We start from the raw sequence: 19,752 nt of genomic DNA, 5'->3' as shown, positions 1-19,752 counted from the left end.
CTAGAAACAATAAATGCTGGAAAGGGTGTGGTGAAAAGGGAACCCTCCTGCACTGTTGGTGGGAATGTAAATTGATACAACCAGTATGGAAAACAGTACGGAAGTTCCTTAAAAAACTAAAAACAGAACTACCATACGACCCAGCAATCCCACTACTGGGCATATACCCTGAGAAAACCGTAACTCAAAAAGAGACATGTACCACAATGTTCATTGCAGCTCTATTTACAATAGCCAGGACATGGAACCAACCTAAATGTCCATCGACAGATGAATGGATAAAGAAGATGTGGCACATATATACAATGGAATATTACTCAGCCATAAAAAGAAATGAAATTGAGTTATCTGTAGTGAGGTGGATGGACCTAGAGTCTGTCATACAGAGTGAAGTAAGTCAGAAAGAAAAAAGCAAATACCGTATGCTAACGCATGTATATGGAATCTAAAAAAAAAAAAAAAATGGTACTGATGAACTTAGTTGCAGGGCAGGAATAAAAAGGTAGACATAGAAAATGGACTGGAGGACATGGGGTGGGAGGGCGAAGCTGGGGCAAAGTAAGAGTAGCATTGACATATATACACTACCAAATGGAAAATAGTTGGCTGGTGGGAAGCAGCAGCATAGCACAGGGAGATTGGCTCGGTGCTTTGCGATGACCTAGGGGGTGGGATAGGGAGAATGGGAGGGAGGCTCAAGAGGGAGGAGATATGTGGACATATGTATGCATGTGGCTGATTCGCTTTGTTGTGCAACAGAAACTAACACAGTATTGTGAAGCAATTATACTCCAATAGAGATCTATTTAAAAAAAAAAAAGTGCTTTGGGTCCCTCCTGAGTACATATAAATACATTGCATTTGGCATTAGAAAAAAAGAAAAAGGAGGACTAAAGGGACTAAGGAATGGGAAAAAGAGGACCTGGCCTTTCTAATATCTCGACCAGGAGATTTTCTAATATCTATATCAAGAGATAGGCATGATGACATGGTCATCCCTGAGAAGCACAAAGACTTGGTAGTAGGGTGTATCACCCCTGCTGTAGGCACTCGCCTCTCTCCTCTCCCCTCCCTCTCTCCATCCCATCTCCTCCTCTCCATCTTTTCTATCTTTTCTCTTCTTCCTTGGCTATTTTAAAACACCTACCAAAGGCAGGCAGCTTTGCCCTCTAGCATTGTTTAGTCCCCTGACATCAATACCAAGGCCTAAAGAAGTCGTTGACCCTGAGCCTGAAGGGAAGGAATCTAGGAAGACTTTTATCTCCCTTCCAGCAAAGCATCTGATTATAGTCAGCCTAGTCAGAGCCTGAACATCAGAATGAGGCTTCTTCATTGATCACTCATTCATTCATTCAACAAACACATAATAAGCACTCTTTATAGGTCAGGTATTCTTGCATATCCTGGTGATACAAAAACTGTCACTGACCTCAAAGAGATCACAGGAACCAATTCTTCCAAAGTTCTATTCCCTAGAATACCAGTACTTGAGTATAAAAGTCTTTATATGAGAGAAGAAGGGCTATATATATGATCAAATAAACTGTGGAAACCTGGAGCTAAAGAAAGCTAAACAGATTTATTTCAGGACTTCTCAGTGCCTTTAATATAGTTCTGTGTTAATGTATATTATGGCATTTCTCAAAGTGTTCAAATACTGAAATGCTATGTAAACATGCATAGTTATGTATGATCAATAGAGGTATGAAATAAATGATATGGGATCATAGAGAAGTGAAAGACCACCTTGGTTTTGGGGTTCAGGGGAGGCTTTCTATAGGAAGTCATGTCAGAACTGGAATTTGACCTGATGGATAAGGAGAAGATAAGTGTAGCATATGCAGAGGTGTACAGGCATGAGAGTGGGTGGTTCCTTTGATGTCTGGGGAGTATTTGAGAATGCCAGCATGGAAGATGATGGCAGAGTAGGCCCTAGATCCTAGGTTATGTTTCTGCTTATGATCAGCAGGAATCTTGATTACTTACCTTCCACTCACTTCTTCCAGCTCTTCTCTGCTATTTCACTTCGACTTCTCTTCAACTTTTGGAGTGAGGTTTTGCCCAATCAGTAGCCGAAGAGCCTTCTCATTCCCACCCAATACACACACACACACACACACACACACTCACACACTCACACACTCATTCATACTCCTCGCACATAGACTCCTATGTAAGACTTCCCCCCTGCATAGGACGGGGCTAAAAAAGATGGGTTCTAAAAATTCTAAAATGTTTTACTTGAAAAGCTCTGTGCTCATATGACTCAAAGGTTTGACCGAGATCACTCTTGGGGGAAAAAAAAACCTCCAATGCTCTAAACAAGAGAGAGGTTGCCTTCTTATTACATTTGCCTTCTACCAGGTATATTGATTTTCCCTGAGCTCCATCAGTTTGGGTGGCAAAGGAAAGATTAAATGGTTCAGATGTCTGCCTGCAGCAGCAGATTTGTCTCTATATAAACTCATCTCCTGTCCACTCGTTTCCTGGAAGCAGCTTATGCTTTTACTTTCAGGTGAAAACTGGAGAAACAAACAGCAGGGGTGAGGGAAGCTGTGTGCCTGCTCAGAAACTTAAGAGCTGCAGAGCTGCTGAGGGAAGTCTTCCCCGGAGGCTCTGGCTTATGTGTTATAGAAAAGGGAACGGTGAATGTAATATCTGAAAAATATTATGTGGATATAAGTTTTCCTTCATTTGGCTGTGTGTTTTTAACAGCCCCAAACAGCGAGTCAGAGCTTTCAAATGAGCGCTGTGTCTCCAAATTCCTGTCTTATGGTGGAAATGACTACCGCAGTAAGATTGTGGTGGCATACTGAAGGGGATGCGATATTATGTTGCTTTTTCTTATTCAGTTTGGATTCATCACATATGGATTTTTTTTCCTTTGTTAATATTTTATGAAGTGAAACAAAATCCTTCAGGGGGTAACCTACTGACAGCTCAGATCATGACTGTCTCTTACCTGCCTTAGCAAAAAGAAGATAATTGCTGGAAAGATAATGAGGGAAATCTGTTTCTTTGCTGAGCTTTTAAAAATCAGGTCTGCATATGGTGCCACCGTAGAAGGAGCTGAACAAAGTTTCAAAATGTAAAATAAGGTCAGAACTGTTTTATTCCATCAAAGACCATGAGATGGATGGATCATCTTTCCATAACTCATGACATTCTTTTCCCATTTCGGTTTGGGTTGAGTTCAAGCATCATCTTAACAGCACCTGTTCATTCTCTCTCTGCATTGATCCATTTGGTTCATTGCATAAGCACCCAGTAGGGGAGCAGCTTTATTAATTTTCTTACCATTGCCTTTGTGCAAGCTCTGCTGGATCTCCTTTCTCTGTCCTTGGGTGACTTTACCATGGCTTTCCAGGCACTTTCAAGTATTAACAAATAGCTTCATTTTTAAGGATTAAGTTCAGTCAAGTCAAAACTCCAATTTCTCATCCAGTTCAAATTTTCCCCCAGACCAGACCACAGAGCAGCATCAGAGAAGTGATTGGGCTTTATTTCTTCATACTTCTTCCCTTTGCTCTTTTCTTCCTCTTTCCCCACTCACATTGCTGCTTCTAATTCCTCCAGGGTTGGGAAAGGTAGGATGCGGGTGGAACAGAAAGGGAAGGGAAGGAGACAGAAGGTTGTATGTGACCAGTGCTGTTTAATCTGGAGTCGATGCCCTTCACACTGCAGGTGGCCAGATGCTGGCCATTTCTCTCACAGCCAGTGACAAAAATGATGCACTCTCTGCCTGGCCATCTATGAATCCCCCTTAGTGCCTGTCACTAGGTACACCATACCAGCACTTTCTTTCTTTTTTCTTTTTTTTTTAACATCACCAGCCCCTTTCTGTTGGGGTTAACACCCTGCATGCAGTCCCTTTGAGAAGAGTTGTTTAAGGCGCTCTAGCCCAGCTACCTTCTGAGTTGCCCACTTAGGCTTAGGGAAAACTCAAATCTTTGCCCCATCAACCTCTGGAAGTACAGCTCACTGGCAACAAAAATCCTTTCTCTCCCTTCTGCCCTCACAGGCCCCTACAACCTCTAGCTGCATGCAGTCAAGAGTCAGGCCCCAGCCTCTGTACCCCACAAACTCCAGTTACCACTGATCAAATTCTCCCATTAACTCTGCCACACTCCTCTCAAGGCCCAAGGCAGTCACAGAACCCAGGAACTTGCAAGCATGGGTGGGGATGAAATTAGATGGTAGTTTCCCTCCCCCATCCTCTCTACAAGTGGTTCCCTGAAGCCCCCTCCCTTGGATCAAGGTAAGAAAGGGGAAGCAATCTCCTCCCGTTCCCTTGGGGGGGCCAAAAGGAAACACATGGCACGTGAGCTCTGTGACAACTCTCTTCAAAGGAACTCTTTCTCCAGTCTCTCTGATCCCTCCTTGGCCTTCTCATATATACAGGCTGGCAGGGGGTGGTGGTGAGATGGGCTATTCTGGTAGAGCTGGCTTAGATTCCAGGTCTGCCACAAGGTAGCACATCCAACAGGGATGGTCTAACACCACTCTGTAGAAAGTAGAGGGACTTGTCCCCCATCGTTCTTGGCACTGAGGTCTTAGCAGAAACTAGGAGAAGTTCCACTTCAATCTGACTCTACTATAGAGTCAGACTCTATTATAGTAAAACTTACCCAAACCCTTAGAACTAAAGGTTCAGCAGATGACTGTCAGATCCGTAGACTGGAGAGTGGGCATGATAACTTGCTGTCTTTGGGTGCTGTCTCCTCACGATGGCAGCAGACCAGCTGGCATACGTTCCTTCAAGTTTTCTCCCTTACCCGGGAGACAGCTTGTCCAGACAACCACGACACAGATGCAGACGTCGCAACTGGAGCACAAATGTGGCCAACGGGACCAAATCATAGATGAGTCAGAGGACGCCATTGGCATCACAGCCAAGCCAAGGGCAATCTCTGTGGAATGCTGGTTAGCCAGACTGTTTGAAAATAAAAGTTCAGGAGCTGCCCTCAAGGTTCTTTTCCTAATTCAAGGGAAAATGGCTGACTACCAGTGGGCCACTGGTTCCACAACAAAAGTTGAGCTAGTACAGAGGACTGCTGCAAGAAAGGAAGAAAGTCCTCTTCAGAAGCAAGTGTACATGTGCCGTTATCGCAGGCCTTATGCCAGAGGGGCCTGAGCTTTGGCTGGCATCACCGAGAGTTTTGATCTTTCAACAGGATCCCCAATGATTTGGTTGATTATAGGATCCTTTCCACCTAAGATCTATCTATACCTAGTTTCATCTACTCAGACTTAAAGGATCTGATAAAAGTTGCTTCTTCTAGAGATTCTGCCGGCTCTAGAACCCTGGACCAGATAGGTCAATGAGGGTTGGCCTCATTGAGCTGGGCAGGAAAGTTCTCATAATATCAGACACTAGACATAATTTCCCAAGGACTCCAGGCTACCTTCTTCATTCTCCTTGGAAGGGTACACAAAACAGTGCCTGCACACTCCCCCCAACCATTGGCTCCTCTTCCTCAGAGCAGATTGTACCCAATGACACACACTCAGCCTGGGCTGCTGGTCATTTCTCTGGCACAGCCCCCTGGGGCAGACACCTGGTGATTTCTGAATCATCCCCACCCTTTCAACTGAGATAATAAACTTCTGATGAGCTACCTTTTATATCTTAGTGAAAAACAGTCTTACTCAGTCAGTAAATAATACCCAACTTGGCAACAAATGAATGATGGAGAGGAAAGGGAGGGGCAGCAGAATGTGGTCTAGTCTAGTGGTTCCATATGAGACTTGGTGTCAGCAGTCCTGGTCTGATTCCCAGCAGGCTCTCTGACTCACTTTGAGCAGGTCACATTGTGTTTGCTGTTTTTTTGCATCAGGAATGGGATTGTGGCTCACTTGGCCTAGTGTCTTGTGCATGGGCACAAGGCACTTAACTGCAAATTCAGGGGTTAAAATATTGTCCACCCAGGAGGTGAGTGAGTAGCCTTTAAAGAACACTCTCAGATATCTGTCAACTGTGAGGAAGATACATTCATAATGGGATGGAGTGTGAGACATTGCTCCTAAACAGAGTTATCGTGTACTCCGGAAGTAGAATGAATAATTTCTAGTGGATTTGTGAGGTCTCCTAGATTTACTGAGAGTCTTGTGGAGCCTTTGGAGGTGCCCCTCACCCTGGGTAGACTGATTTCCTGCTTCATGGCTGTGGCAGTTTGGGTCCTCCGAGAAGCAGACACTAAGCTGGGATTAGGTGGAAAGAGACTTATTGGGGGAAATGGCTGGGAAGCGTAAGTGGGGAGAGAGCTGGAGGAGCTGGGGCCCAGGACCATGTGTCCATTAGGCAGAGAAGTCCCAGTGCCTAGGAGACCTGACATTTTTAGGAATCCATGAGCATGTTTTAATTTGACTTATTTTAAAATCAGAGGGAAAAAATGAATGTCATAATAACAAATATTATAATAGGTCCGGCCTAGATCATATTCATCTTTATATGAATGCAGTTATAAAATATAATTTTAATATATTTTGTGGAGAAAGGGGTCCAGAGCAGCAAAAGTGCCTAGGGCCCCAACAGAAGTCCTAACGCGGCCTGGGTGGGGAGAGCCTTCAGCACAGGATGGAAGGCTAACACCTGTGAAAGAGGGGGGCCAGGCCGATGGGGAGTTGCCGAAGAGCCCCTGTCAGGCAGAATGGCCTTGCCCTGGTACCCCTGCTCTGCTTGGTCATCAGCTGAGGACAGCCCGGTGTGGCATGGCCTTGGCACCCATTGCTGCTGTGGATCCAAAGGTGAAGCAGCTGGACACTGAATGAAGAGTACGTCAGGAGCCCGCCAGCATGGCCACGCAATGACGTATCAAGGAAACAAAGCATGACAGCTCCTCTACCCTGTCTCCCTGGCTGGATATCTTGGAAGGAGATTGTTTCACCAGTTAGACAAATTACAAAGGGCATAAAAACCTCCTCTCTGCCTTTGACACTCACATGCATTCTCAGTGAGCAAAGGCGTGTTACAGGGCTAGCTGGTCACACGCGTTCTGCATTAGTCGGGGTACCTGGCCACCAGCAGTGCTTTAGAGGACACCCGAGCTTAGGAGGGGGGTTCATGGCCCTGCTTCCTTATCAGAGGTTCTTGGATTCTGCTCAGCCTGACATTCTGATTCTTCCTTTAAAATCCCTCCCCAGGGGTGGCCAATTGGGAGCCCATCAGCCGTTTCCAGTCTTGCAGATATGTTTATTTGGCACACACAAAATTTTAAAAATTATGGTGGGAGGTGTTATGGGTTGAATTATATTTCCTCAAAATTCATATGTTGAAGTCCTAACCCACAGAAATTCAGAATGTGACCTATTTGGAAATGTGGTCATTACAGATGTAATTGGTTAAGATGAGGTCATACTAAAGTAGGGTGGGCCCCAAGTCCAATATGACTGGTGTCTTTATAAAAAGGGGAAATTTGGACACAGAAAGATACATGCATAGAAAGGAGAATACCATGTGAACATGAAGGCAGAGATCAATCCGTCAGTGTCAAAGAGTGCCAATGCCAAAGAAGCTAGGAGAGAGAGGCATAGAATAGGGTCTCCCTCACAGTCATCAGAGGGAACTAATTTTTCTCATACATTGACCTTGGACTTCTAGCCTCCTGAAGTGTGGAACAACAAGTCTCTTTAGTTTCAGCCACTCAGTTTGTGGTGCTCTGTTATGGTAACCCTAGCAAACTAATAGAGGTATCATTTTTAAATGAATGGATTTGCCAGAAAAATCTGGATTTTGAGTTTCAATGGGAAAAGCTTGCAGCACCTGGCTGGATGTCAGGGCATCAGCTGGAAGTAGAGGGATGGGCTCTCAGGGAGGAACACAGGTCCATGCACGGGGCTGGCGCCCCTTACCACCAGCTGGTTGTTGCAGCCCGAGGATATGGACCCAGCACTATCAGATTTTCTGATTTTTTCAGAGAAGCCTAATTTCTGCTTCTCATTGCTGGTAAAATGTGATTTCCAATGTTGGCAGCTAATTCATCACTCTATTTTCTCCCTGACCCACTCCACTTCAATCATATACTTGATCTGGCCGGTTGCTCTGATCATCTGAGTTTGTGATTTCTGTTTATTCACAGTTGCATGGCTTGGCAAGATGATCAGACAATTCTCTTTAAGCAAGGGAGATTTTTTAGAGGGGTTGAACAATTTGCTACCAGGAGAAAATGAGCTTTAATTTATCCACCTTTCCCCTCTGCCATGTTGCAGTGAGGATCTTTCTGAGACCATGTATGTGTTTTGAATCACCATTTGTTGAGGGCCTACTACATACTAGGCAGTGTGCTAGATGCAAAGTAAGTCTCCAGTGTGTGAATGCATATATTCTTCCTAATATCCTTACTGCTATTTTGCTGAGGATAAAAGGAATGATTATAAACCTGTCACCATGTAATAAAAGCAAAGACATTAAGCTGTAATTGTTCTGAGCTTGTAAATAGAAAGGCCTTTCTGTCAAAGCTACATTGCTATTACTCCTCTGTCACTGCAGCTCAAATAAATTTAGACAAAATTGCTGGCAATAATAGTACCATACTGGGGAAAGCATGGTACTAAGAACATTAATGGCATTGCTTTACTTCATTATAATCATGTTAGAAAATTACAATGTGCCAGGCACATGCTAACCACTTCACATACATAATCTCATTTAATACTCAGATCAAACGTATGAGAGAAATATCTGATTCTTATTCTAGAGATCAGGAAATTGAAGCCCAGAGATATTCAGTGACTTACTCAAAGTCCCAGGGATGGTAAGATATAGAGCAGGATTCGAAGTCAGTTCTTTTAATGTCCAATCCAAGCTCTCCCCATTCTGCCTCACAGTTTCTCTCTTTCACCAAAATGCCTCTAATGCAGTCAGCCTTTGGGTCCGGAGCCCACCAAAGCCTTGCCACGAGTGGGGTCCCAAGTTCAACTTCCCAAATCCTAACCCTGTCAACAGTGTTGACTGACCTACATGTTCTATTAAAGAGGTACAAATTGTCATCTAGTTTGAATTCATATTAGTTTCACTCAAAGAACACACAGCGACATTTTGTGTACTTGGGAAAGATGTACAGGAGGGTCACTGCGATTTTAAGAACAGATGGTATGTTTGGTATGCTCTTAGAAACCGTACAACTCAAAGAAGGCTTGTTGGAGGGGGACTTCTGGGGTAATGTCCTGCTTTTTTTTTTCACAGCTGTGTTCAGCTTGTAAAAATTCAAACACTTTACAGATGACACATCGACGTTTCTATATGTATGTTTTACTTCAATCAGAATTAAGGGGAAGAAAAAGAATGGTGCTTATCTTGTATTAAGCAGAGCACAGTGAACTCCACTATTTATCTCCAAGCTGCAATATTCATCAACCCGTGGCCAAACTTCTTTCCTCAATAACTCATTCGCTTCCTCTCCTCCACTCCCACTGGATTATTTTGAAGTAAATCCCAGATCATGTAGTTGTATCTGAGAATCCGCCCGCCTGTCTTAGGCTGTCTTCTCTGTGTGATTTCAGGCCACTACATGTATGTGGACTCGGTTTACGTCAAGCACTACCAGGAGGTGGCACAGCTAATCTCCCCAATGACCACGGCCCCCATGTCTGGCTGCTTGTTGTTTTATTACCAACTCCAGCAGGGGAATGACAACGTCTTCTCCGTGTATTCGAGGGATGCGGCCGGCCTGTATGAGGAGATCTGGAAAACGGGCAATCCAGGGAATGCTGACTGGAACCTCGCTGAGGTGGAGTTCAGCGCCCCGTACCCCATGGAGGTAGGTGTGCCAGGTGTGCCCCTGGCCTGGCCGCTCTACAGGGATGCCACCCACACCCAGGCGTGGAATTCAAGAGATACTGCAGTCTCACACTCATTCTTTCTTTTCCGCTGTGTCTCAGTCTTAATCTTCCTTTTCCCTTCCTTGGCCTTCTCCACTTTTCTCCCTTCCTCTTTATTCCCTCTGCCTTCCTCCTTTATCAATTCATTTTCTAGAAAGAGTCTTCTTTAATAAGGACAACTATGGGAAAGCCAGTCAACCAACTAGATTTCCTGGGCACACTCTCCCTCTGAACCTTGCACCGTGGTCATGTGAGTTCAGAAGAGGAGATCAGTGAAACGCCTTCTATGTGAAACTCCCTCTTGAACTTCCATTCCTGACAGCAACTGAAGGTTTCCCTTACTTGAGGGAATACACTCTCTAAATTTAAAAAAAAAATGACTTATTTTCTTCTTTTCTCCTTTACAGTATAAATAATGCCATAAAAGTCAGAAATAAACTTAAGATTGTGGCCCTAATTTGAAACAAGCCTTGGGGGCCTATAAAGTTTTTTAACTTTTTATGGTTTAAAACTCTTTATAGCTACATGAGTGGTAAATGTCCAGTGCAGAAGAATTAGAAAATTCAGAGAGGCAAATCAAACGAAAACACCCTATTCCAGCCCTGCAAAGATAAGAGCTACTAACATTTTGGTGTTTATCCGTGCAGACCTGCAGACCTGTTTTCAAAGCACATATATTAATACATATCTATGTATGTGTCTGTTGGATGGTCCAGTACTGATGACCATTCAACAAAGTAGATGAAATTATCCCCATATTACAGATGAAAGAGGAGGAGATGGAGAGTGCAAGAAGTCTGACGTTTTGTTCTGGGTCACACTGCTGGTGCGTGCCAGGGCACTGAGAAAAGTTCCTACTTCAAATCTGACCTAAATTTGAAGCAAGAGGGCCAGCTCTGTCCGGGGACCCCTAGGACCTCTAGAGTCAGTGGGTGCAACATTGTGGTTGCAGATCTGGAACTCTAAGGAGAGTCTTAGTTCCCACGGGTTTTAACGTCTCCTGCTTTCACTTTGCGCTTTTTGCAATATCTTCCCTAGTTCCGTTTAGAGTGCAAAAGAAGCCGATTATCCTCTGGATGCTTTTCAGTGGTGCCATCTGCTCACCTGATGTGGAGCTCCAGTGAGTGTTGGGCTTGAGTCTCAGTTTCTGATGTGTCCTGCCCAGTGCCTGCCACTCCCCTTCCCTCTTCCCATCCCCCTCCTTCCCCCAAACAGCCCCCGAGAGGGGCCTGTCGCAGTATGTGTGCTATTTCCTTTCCCAAACTCTAACCAGGGCTTGATTGGCTCTTGCAGCCCAGTGGAAAATTTTCTGTGAGTTTGGGTTACAAGGAGGAAAAGAAATACACATACTGCTTCAGAAAATTTTCCTTCAATTAAAGTCAATGAGTCACATGCACAGTGAAGGCATTGTCTTAGCAAATTGCTTTCATCCAACCGTAAACTCTGGGGCAACGTTTATACGAGTGAGACTTTGCTGAATTTTCTTTTTAATCAATGCTTGAAAAGTTACAATGTCTGTTTACTGCTTAAGTTCACTACTAAACTTCAATACCTATCCTTTTGGGTCACACGTGTGTGATTTTGCCCTAGCAGTCAGTCGGGACTCATTACGGCCAGGATTATTTGCTCTTGGTAATTGCGGGGGGGGGGGTGGGGCAGGGGGGGGGTCGGGGGGGGGCGGGGAAGAAACTTATCCTGTGGAAATCAGCGAATTTAAGGTCCCCATATTCTCAAATGAATTTTTAAAAGGAAAACAAACATTTGAGACCCTCATTCTGAACAAGAGAGAACATAATGGCACAGAGGCTGTGATTTGCAAATTATGATCGGAAATATTCTTATTCCCCCTTACTGTTCAGTAAGATCACATTCTGTCGTTGGCTTTATCAGCTGGCACCTTGAAAACGAAATATCACAGACTGTGTTGAGTCTGTAAACTTAATTAGCCCCTCCTCATTCGTCCACATCTGTTTCCTTGGTTCTCAGCCCTTCCTGTATTGCCAGAGACAAGCTTCCAGGGCCCCTCTTAGATTTTGCAGAGGCCAGGTGTCTCAGGACCATTGTTGTTAAGCAGAAAGGGACCATCTCGTCCAAACTCTTTTTTTAAAAATTAAGAAATTGAGACCTAGAGTGGAGAAGGGACAAGCTGGAGTTAGTTAGTGGCTAACTAGCCTCAAACATGAATGTGAGTTCAGGAGGGGGTGTCACCCAGGAGGAAGAGGCATGGATTTAGTTCAGAGCTCGTTATGCACCTGACTGCATGCTAGGCTCTGTATATACAGCATCTCGTTTAATGGCATCTACAGTTCTACAAGGTAGGTGTTATAATGCCTATTTTATAACTAAGAAAAGCGAGGTCCCAAGAGGGTTAGCTATGTACCCAAGGTCACCTAGTTGGTGAGTGACAGAAATGGGATTTGAACTCTGGTCTATCTGCTGCCAAGACACCATTCTCTTTAGAAGAGGTTGAAGACTAGACGCCTGTGGGTCAAATCTAGCCTATGATGATTTGCCTAGCTGCTGTAGTGGTATATGTTTGTTTCTTTGTTTTTGTTTTGCATGTTTGTTTTAGTTTTTGAATTAATTGCTAACATTGAAAAATCCAAAGATTTCAAATAAAAATCTAGAGATCCAAGTCCTCTTGACAGTTTAGTAAATCCAGGCATGTTAGTCCTAAATTCCCACACATCAGCAATTGACAAATCTGGGTAGCAGCTGCCCCCTTTAGATGAGACTTGCTCCCCATTTCACACCCTTTCCTGCTGCATCAGACCAAACCCATGTCACACATTTATGTTACCTGCCTGGCCCGGGTGGGCACTTGAGTTTCCACCCCTGCTCAACACTGTCTCTTCTCATGTTATCAATGCAGCAGAGTGGACTGCATACTTGGGAAGTTTTCCCAACACAGGTGAGTGCTGTGCTCACCACACCTGATCCCCATGGTCACAAGCAGAAAGTCATCCACTGAACTCAAAGTTACAGTTGGTGGCAGAGAAGAGAGTATAACTAAAGGGGGCTGAACTCATTAACAACCCTGTGTTCTCTTTAACCATTTGAGCATGCCAGGATATGCTGAAATCCTAATATCCGTACATAGGATTTCTGGGCCTGATTCTGACTTAGGCATCAGGAGATCATCTCTGCATCTTTGTCCAGATGGACATGGAATTTTATGTATGAAAAAGGGAAAGGACCTTGGAGGGGCCTAGGTCTCTGTGAAGGGCAGTGGCAAAATTAGCCTGCCTTCTGCAAGCAGGCTGTTGTTTCTTTAATTGAAGTTCATAATGCAAATTGTCAATTCTGTAGTTCTATCAGAAAGTGATACAGGTACTTTGACACTCAAGAGGCAGGATGGGGCAGGGGGGAAGTCCACCAATAAAATGCAACTTAGGGCTTAGTATTCACTCTCCCCAAAAGAAAACTGTGGGTTAAGGAGGGAGCTGCCCAAATGCCTATACACCTGGCTGGATTGACACACCATTTTAAATCATAGTTACAAGCACTTAAGCCTAAAAGAAAATATGTAAACATGTAGCAATATGTCATTCTCCTCTGCAGGTTATTTTTGAAGTTGCCTTCAATGGTCCCAAAGGAGGGTATGTTGCCCTGGATGATATTTCTTTCTCTCCTGTTCCCTGCCAAAATCAGACAGGTAAGCATTCTCTTTTTCTTCTTCCTCACATCTGGAATTTTCCTTTCTCAACAGATGCCTGTGGTCAAGACTTGCTTTAATTCCTTCTAATTTCCCTACCTTTTCCTCTTATCCTTAAAAATTATTTAACTTAATTGTCATTTTTCTGGCATATTACTCTTTTTTTCTCTCACAGAGTGAATCTAATTTTTCTGATACCAGAGGTCAGTTGTCATGGGTTAAGAAGCTTTTATCTTCTCTACCTACTAAGAAATTAAAATTAAATAATGCTAACTCACTCCCACTCCCTCTTTCTCTTTAAAGGGTAACTTGGGTCCATAGACAGGTGGCTGAGTAGGTGGAAAAAACTCTCAAAATCTACTGAGTAGAATTATAAAAACTTTCTAATTTTATGAATCTAATTTTTAAATGTCCTCCTGTTTAAAGATGTTAGCATTTGGTACACATCTCTATGATGGCTTTTGGCCTCAGAATATATACTCAATTTAATCTCTCTAAGTGAACCCTCACATTATTTTATCATGGCCAATTTTGTTTCCATAAACTTGGTGTTTGGGAAAAGAGGAAATTTTTACTTTCTGGGAAAATAGGTAAACAAATTGATTCAAAGTGACTTAGAAAACAAATGTTTTAGAATAAGAAGAGTGACACTATATTAACGATAACCCAGATACATGCAATCGACCTTAACTTTTAGTGAATTTGTTTCCTTGGGACGCCCCAGGGAGACACTGTGGTCATCCGTCTTATTAAGGAGCCCTCATTCTGGGTTTTGGAGTGTGGGAAGTAAATTTTTGAACTTGGCCTTGGTAGTCCAACTTTCACTTAAGATAGAGTTAGTCTCTAATTTAATATGGTTTCAAATATATATTCTATAAGCAAGGGAACTGAGAAAGAATATTTTCTACTCAAGCTAAACTGTTACCCTCAAATTACAGAGAAACTTGCTAATTAGCTAAAACCAAATATTATTTTTGACTAATTCTAATTTTTAAGAAAAAAAAAAAACTAGTGAAACAGATAGAACCAGACTGGATTTACATACTTATATTTTTTCATTAAAATGATTTAATCCAGCTGTAATCAAAAATTAAAAGAGTCTCTAAATTTGACAGAACACAGAAAGCAAAATTGTTTTACTTCTCTAAATCTGATTACTCCCTAATTCCATCAGTTAATATTTCAGTGATGTTAATAGTAGTTTTACAACATCTTTGTGATTACTTCCAGAAAGTTTGTCTTCTCAGTCACTGGGCACTTACACTGAACTTTTTTTTATATTTCCAAGTTATACATATGGGAGACGAGGTATTTATTCAGCATCTCTACTGGGTAGCAGGTGGGGTGAAGCAGCAGCTGGAAGGTGATAGAATCTACTGGGCCACCTTAGAAGGAATGTTTAGAAACGTTCTCCCCTTTAAAAATATATAGAATATATGTGAGCTCTTTCCTACTGACTGGTGAAAAGAAAAGAAAGATTCCAGCAAAATAAGGACCGCTTATTAAGAGAGTTGGTGACCCTTCAGTCTGTAAAATCCAGCCCAGACCCTCCCTCCATAAGGACCACAGGGGATTCACATTCTTATATAAAGTTAACCAAGTTTCTGTATTGGTCTTCAGAACTTCCCAACATACCAACTTTGCTTTAAAATGGTTTAATTACATGATCAAAGTGTTATGCTTGAGAGCCAGCCTTTTGGACTCACATCCCTACTCTGCCATTTACAAGCTGTGTAACCTTTGTTAATTAACCTCTCTGAGACTCTGTTTCCACCTTTATGGGACAGGGATGGAAGAATTTGTTTCATAGAGTTGTCTGGGTGAATGATGAGTTTATAATGTCTGTGACAGCCTTAGCAGAGTATGGCACACAGAAAATGCTTAGTCATGAGACCTAATATTATTTATTTAATTTTCAAAATATTCCCATCCATTCCTCTAGAGAACAGGGGGTCAGATTGAAACCAAAGAGAACAAGCAAAGGGCACTGCTTTGATGAATATGTAAGCTGGAGCCTGCTTTATGCCCTTCATTAAGCAGCTGTGGGCCAGATTCTGAGTCTCAGAAGCTGAACCCTCTGGTTTTCATACTTCCTCTTGCATTTCACAAATAGTTTATGGCCTTCTGTTTCGAAACAGGTGCCAACATTTTTTTCTTTATCTTGGTTAGCTTCAGACTTGTTGTCTCTGCTTTTCCCAGCTGGATCTGGCGGTTTCTTCCTTCATCTCCCTAGTAGGCTGAGACAGGAATTATTTCAACATATGAAGCATCTTGTTCCCACCATCTGGTTGCTCTTACAGTTAATCCAGTTTCCCAGACCTGAGACCCATCTCAGAGTTGCAGGTATTAAGCACCAGTGGCTTGTCACCGCGCCACCCCCCCCCCAAATATTCCCCCAGAATGCTTCCAGAGGACAGTGAGACCTCACCCCATTCCCCCCAACTTGAGTTACCACACTTCCCTTTCCAAGCCTTTTCCACCCACAAACTCCCCATCTACTGCCACATTTGGCCTAGAATCTAGATCATAGGAATAAGCTCTCCTCTTAGTCTGTAAGTCCTTGAATGCCTAACAGCTGATTCCATTCACTTCTAGGAATCCTGCCTTAACGCCCAACTCCCAAACTGAGCGTTCCAGGCTCTGCCATATGGAGACCTAACTTCCTCTCTGGGCTTGGGTTTGCCCCACACCCAGGCCAGGGTCTGGGAGGATCCTGACACTCATGGATATACATCTGAAAGGATGTCTACCTGGGCCTAAGTCCCAATATTGACCATTGATCAACAACACGCTGCCCAGACCTCTTGTCTAATTGGAAACCTGGCTCCAGTTGTTGCCTAGGTTACAGCCGAAGGTGTCAGAGTCTTCCTTAGCTCAGAGGCCCTCAAAGATCTCCACGGCCTGAGCAGTGGCCCAGTCCTGCTCCATCACGATTCCTCAGTCTGCTGCTAGTTCCCACTCACCCTCTTCCCTCGCCAGCCTTGAGCTGTCCCAGCTTGCTTTTGGACTGGCTTGTGCTAAAATAAGAACTACTGTGCAAGTTTAGCAGCCTAAAGAGCACCACACCCGAAGTCTCTCTAGCACTACAGGGGCTGATAAGCCTCTTAGATCTCGAGGACTGATACTGAGTTCATCTCCATGAACTCTATGAAGCAGAGGAAAAGATGAGAAATGCTCCCAACCATTCTTCTCAAACTGCAACACCCTCTACCTGCTTAGTTTATCTTCAGAGCCTCCTGATTCTAAAAAGTTCAAATGTCAGAAATCAAGTAATAAACTAAATCGTACGTTATGATGCTCAGAGAGACTTTATTTCTTTTTTTGGATGGGGCAGGGATGATCAGCTGATGCTCAGGGACTTCCAATTGCCTCTGATTCCTCCCTATGCTTCAAATATGTCATTAACACTCCCCAAATATAATTGTGATTGCCACTTGACTCATGCTTCTGAAACAAGCCTGAAGCAAAGGCTCTTCATTCACCCCAGATCTTTGGGGAGCTCATTTTAAGCTAACACATAGGCCCTCTGGCCTCATCTTCAGTAATTAGATACTATCTCATGCTAGAAGAAGCATTCTGGGTGAAAAAGATTTAGGCTTTGAGTTATGCTTTTGAGGTTTTCTTTTTATCAGACCTTCTTAGGACCCCAGAAAAATCCATTGCTCAGACTAAGTGTTTAGCAAAAGAATATAATTGCATCCTCAGAAAAATCTTCTCTGTGTGACTCAGTTTGTCACTATGGAGACAACAGAGCCTTGCTTACTTTCAAGTTTTAATACCACCTCTCACCCCCTCCCACACACCGAGGAAACGGGTTATGGTTTTCTTGTGGATGCCCAGGTGTATATTCCTTAGGATGTATTCCTGATGAATAATTTCACTGACCTTCCGTTCTCTTTATGCATGGCTTTTGGGAGTGCCACACCATTTTCTGAGCTAGATGGCCATCTGTAGATCTGAATTTCCACCTGCTTTTTCATTACCAGGTGGCAGAGGGGTGACCAAGACTGGAGACCATAGTGGGGTTTCCCATGGGCTCAAATCTCCATGGGGGGATGTCAAAGGATCCTTGTTTGTATGACATCATATTCATTTTCAAATGAATATCTTCATGACTTTATCTTCGCAGCTTAAAGAGTCACCTTGATGCCGACAGAGTCAGACAGAGCAGTGTGTGGGTTAACCCACCTGTCTCAGAGCACTGAGAATTCTCTTCCTTGCCTCCTATCTGGCTCATCAGGGGCCTCTCCTTGTACACTTGCTAGGAACGTTTTCTTCCTGTTCTCTCTTTGTAATGTGGTGCTAGTCACTTTTCTTTTTAATTTAGCATTTTAAAACTCTTCAGTATCATTTTAAACTCAGACAAAATTTGCAAGAATATGATAAAGAACTCCCGTATGCTCTTTACCCAGACCTACAAACGTTTAACATTTTGCCACGTTTGTTTTATCAACCATTTAAGAGTAGGTTGCAGATATTATGTCCCTTCACCACTAAATACTTCAATGGGTATTTTCTAAAACCAAAGACATCCTCCAACATGCTATGAAATAATTATAAAGTTCAGGAAACTTAACACTGATACAATATTATCAATTAACCTATAGTCCATATACTAATTTCACCAATTGCGCCAATAAAGTCTTCTATAGGTATTTGTTTTTCTGGACCAAGATGGAATCTTGGACCCCTTGTAGCATTTGGTTGTCATGTGTCTTTCATCTTCTTTATCCGGGCCAGCTCCTTAGCCCACTGGAATGTTTTCTTACTTTGAAAATTGACAAATAGGGTCTTTGTCCCTAAACAGCTTTCTGTTTCATCAGATCCCCGCACCTAGAACTCAGGTGTTTCTCTAGAGATGATTTTCCGCTTATTCAAAACAGTGCTGTCTCTGGCCCTAAAAGGTTAGACCAGTGTATGTCAGTGTGCAGAACAAGATTACACTTGGCTGCACTGAATGTGTCCCAAACCGCTGCAGTCACATCTCCTCTGGACACAGAGGGCAATCTGAACAGTGAGGTTTACAATTACTTGTTGCTAGGACCACATCATTCTTGAAAGAGCAGAAATCTTTTATGTTCCCTTTCCTCCAGGCAATCTGGGTTGAGGTGATGTTTATAGACCAGAATAAGTGACACCGGAACTCAGCAAAAGGCAAAAAAATAGCAGAACGGGTGACAGAATTGGTGACTGTTTGAGCAGTGTGATTTATACTGAGTAATGATTCTCTTCCAGCAGATCAGCTCCTACTACTAATGTCCATTATAAATAGACAGTGGCTGTGCTTCTGACACAGAGATTGATCAACAAAGGAAAATTATTTCTAGAAAATATTATTTCTAAAATATCTGTCAGAAAGAAATTAAGAATTCTATAAAATCCTCAGTTTTTCTCTTTCTTTTTAATTTCGTATGAATGAATTTTAAATTGTGAAGAGTATGTGAATAAATGCTCTCAGTCTTTACATCAAGAAAGGAAATTTCTTTTGAAGTCTGGTACTTCATTTTTGTAGAGAATGTGAACAGAGCTCCTTCTTTCCATCCCTTTAGGGAGGAAAAGAACAATTGTCCTGTCATGCTGAAATGTGGATTTGATGCTAACCTGTCAGCATGCCACTAGGGTAAAAATATTTTTGTTGTGTGTTACTTCTCTGAGCTCCCCTGGTACAAATGTGTACATATTTGTCAATCAGTTAATGTAGTCCTTTGAGATCCTTGGGTTTGGCTCACTTTAACTTTGATTCTCCTTTGCTCAGAGCGTCCTTTTAGTGCCGTAGAAGCAAGCTGCAATTTTGAGGAAGATCTCTGCAACTTTTACCAAGACAAAGAAGGTCCAGGCTGGACCCGAGTGAAAGTAAAACCAAACATGTATCGGGCGGGAGACCACACTTCAGGCTTAGGTAAATCAGTCTGTTGTGTGGGATGTCATGTTGAGGGTTGGGAGTGGGTACTATTCATCTCCATTCGCCAGCCGTTCTCACCAGGACACCAGCTTGAAAAAGGGAGGTGGGTGTGGGAGCAGCTGTGAAGAAGCAAAGACAATAGGTAACCTTGTGTCTGGCCATTTTTCAAAACTGGAATTCAAGTTGCTGTGCTAGCAGAAGTATTTACCGGTTAATTAAATAGTCAAACCTTTGGAAGTTATCTTGCTCTTCACTTTAGATGGAGAAGTACCTTTAAAAAGCTATTAGATTCCAATTATATGAAGCATCCAGAAGAGGCAAAGCCATAGAAACAGAAAGCAGATTAGTGGTTGCCAGGAGCTGGGGAGGGGGGATG

The 19,752-nt window shown here is 43.0% G+C and overlaps 1 protein-coding gene across 5 annotated transcripts in view; it reads left to right on the top strand.

Moving 5' to 3' along the window:
• Positions 1-19,752, top strand: part of MAMDC2 (MAM domain containing 2) — a 168,409-nt gene that overhangs the window by 90,048 nt on the left and 58,609 nt on the right. For all 5 annotated transcript variants that reach the window (XM_068553429.1, XM_068553428.1, XM_068553430.1 and 2 more), the window contains 3 exons: positions 9,502-9,758; positions 13,381-13,474; positions 19,230-19,373. In XM_068553429.1, coding sequence (XP_068409530.1) covers positions 9,502-9,758; positions 13,381-13,474; positions 19,230-19,373 — 495 coding nt within the window. The remainder of the gene's footprint in view (positions 1-9,501; positions 9,759-13,380; positions 13,475-19,229; positions 19,374-19,752) is intronic.

Source organism: Eschrichtius robustus, chromosome 10, assembly GCF_028021215.1.
Source record: "Eschrichtius robustus isolate mEscRob2 chromosome 10, mEscRob2.pri, whole genome shotgun sequence".
NCBI classification, from domain to species: Eukaryota; Metazoa; Chordata; class Mammalia; order Artiodactyla; family Eschrichtiidae; genus Eschrichtius; species Eschrichtius robustus.
Note: the sequence above shows the minus strand (reverse complement) of the source record. Positions and strands in the feature narration are given on the sequence as shown.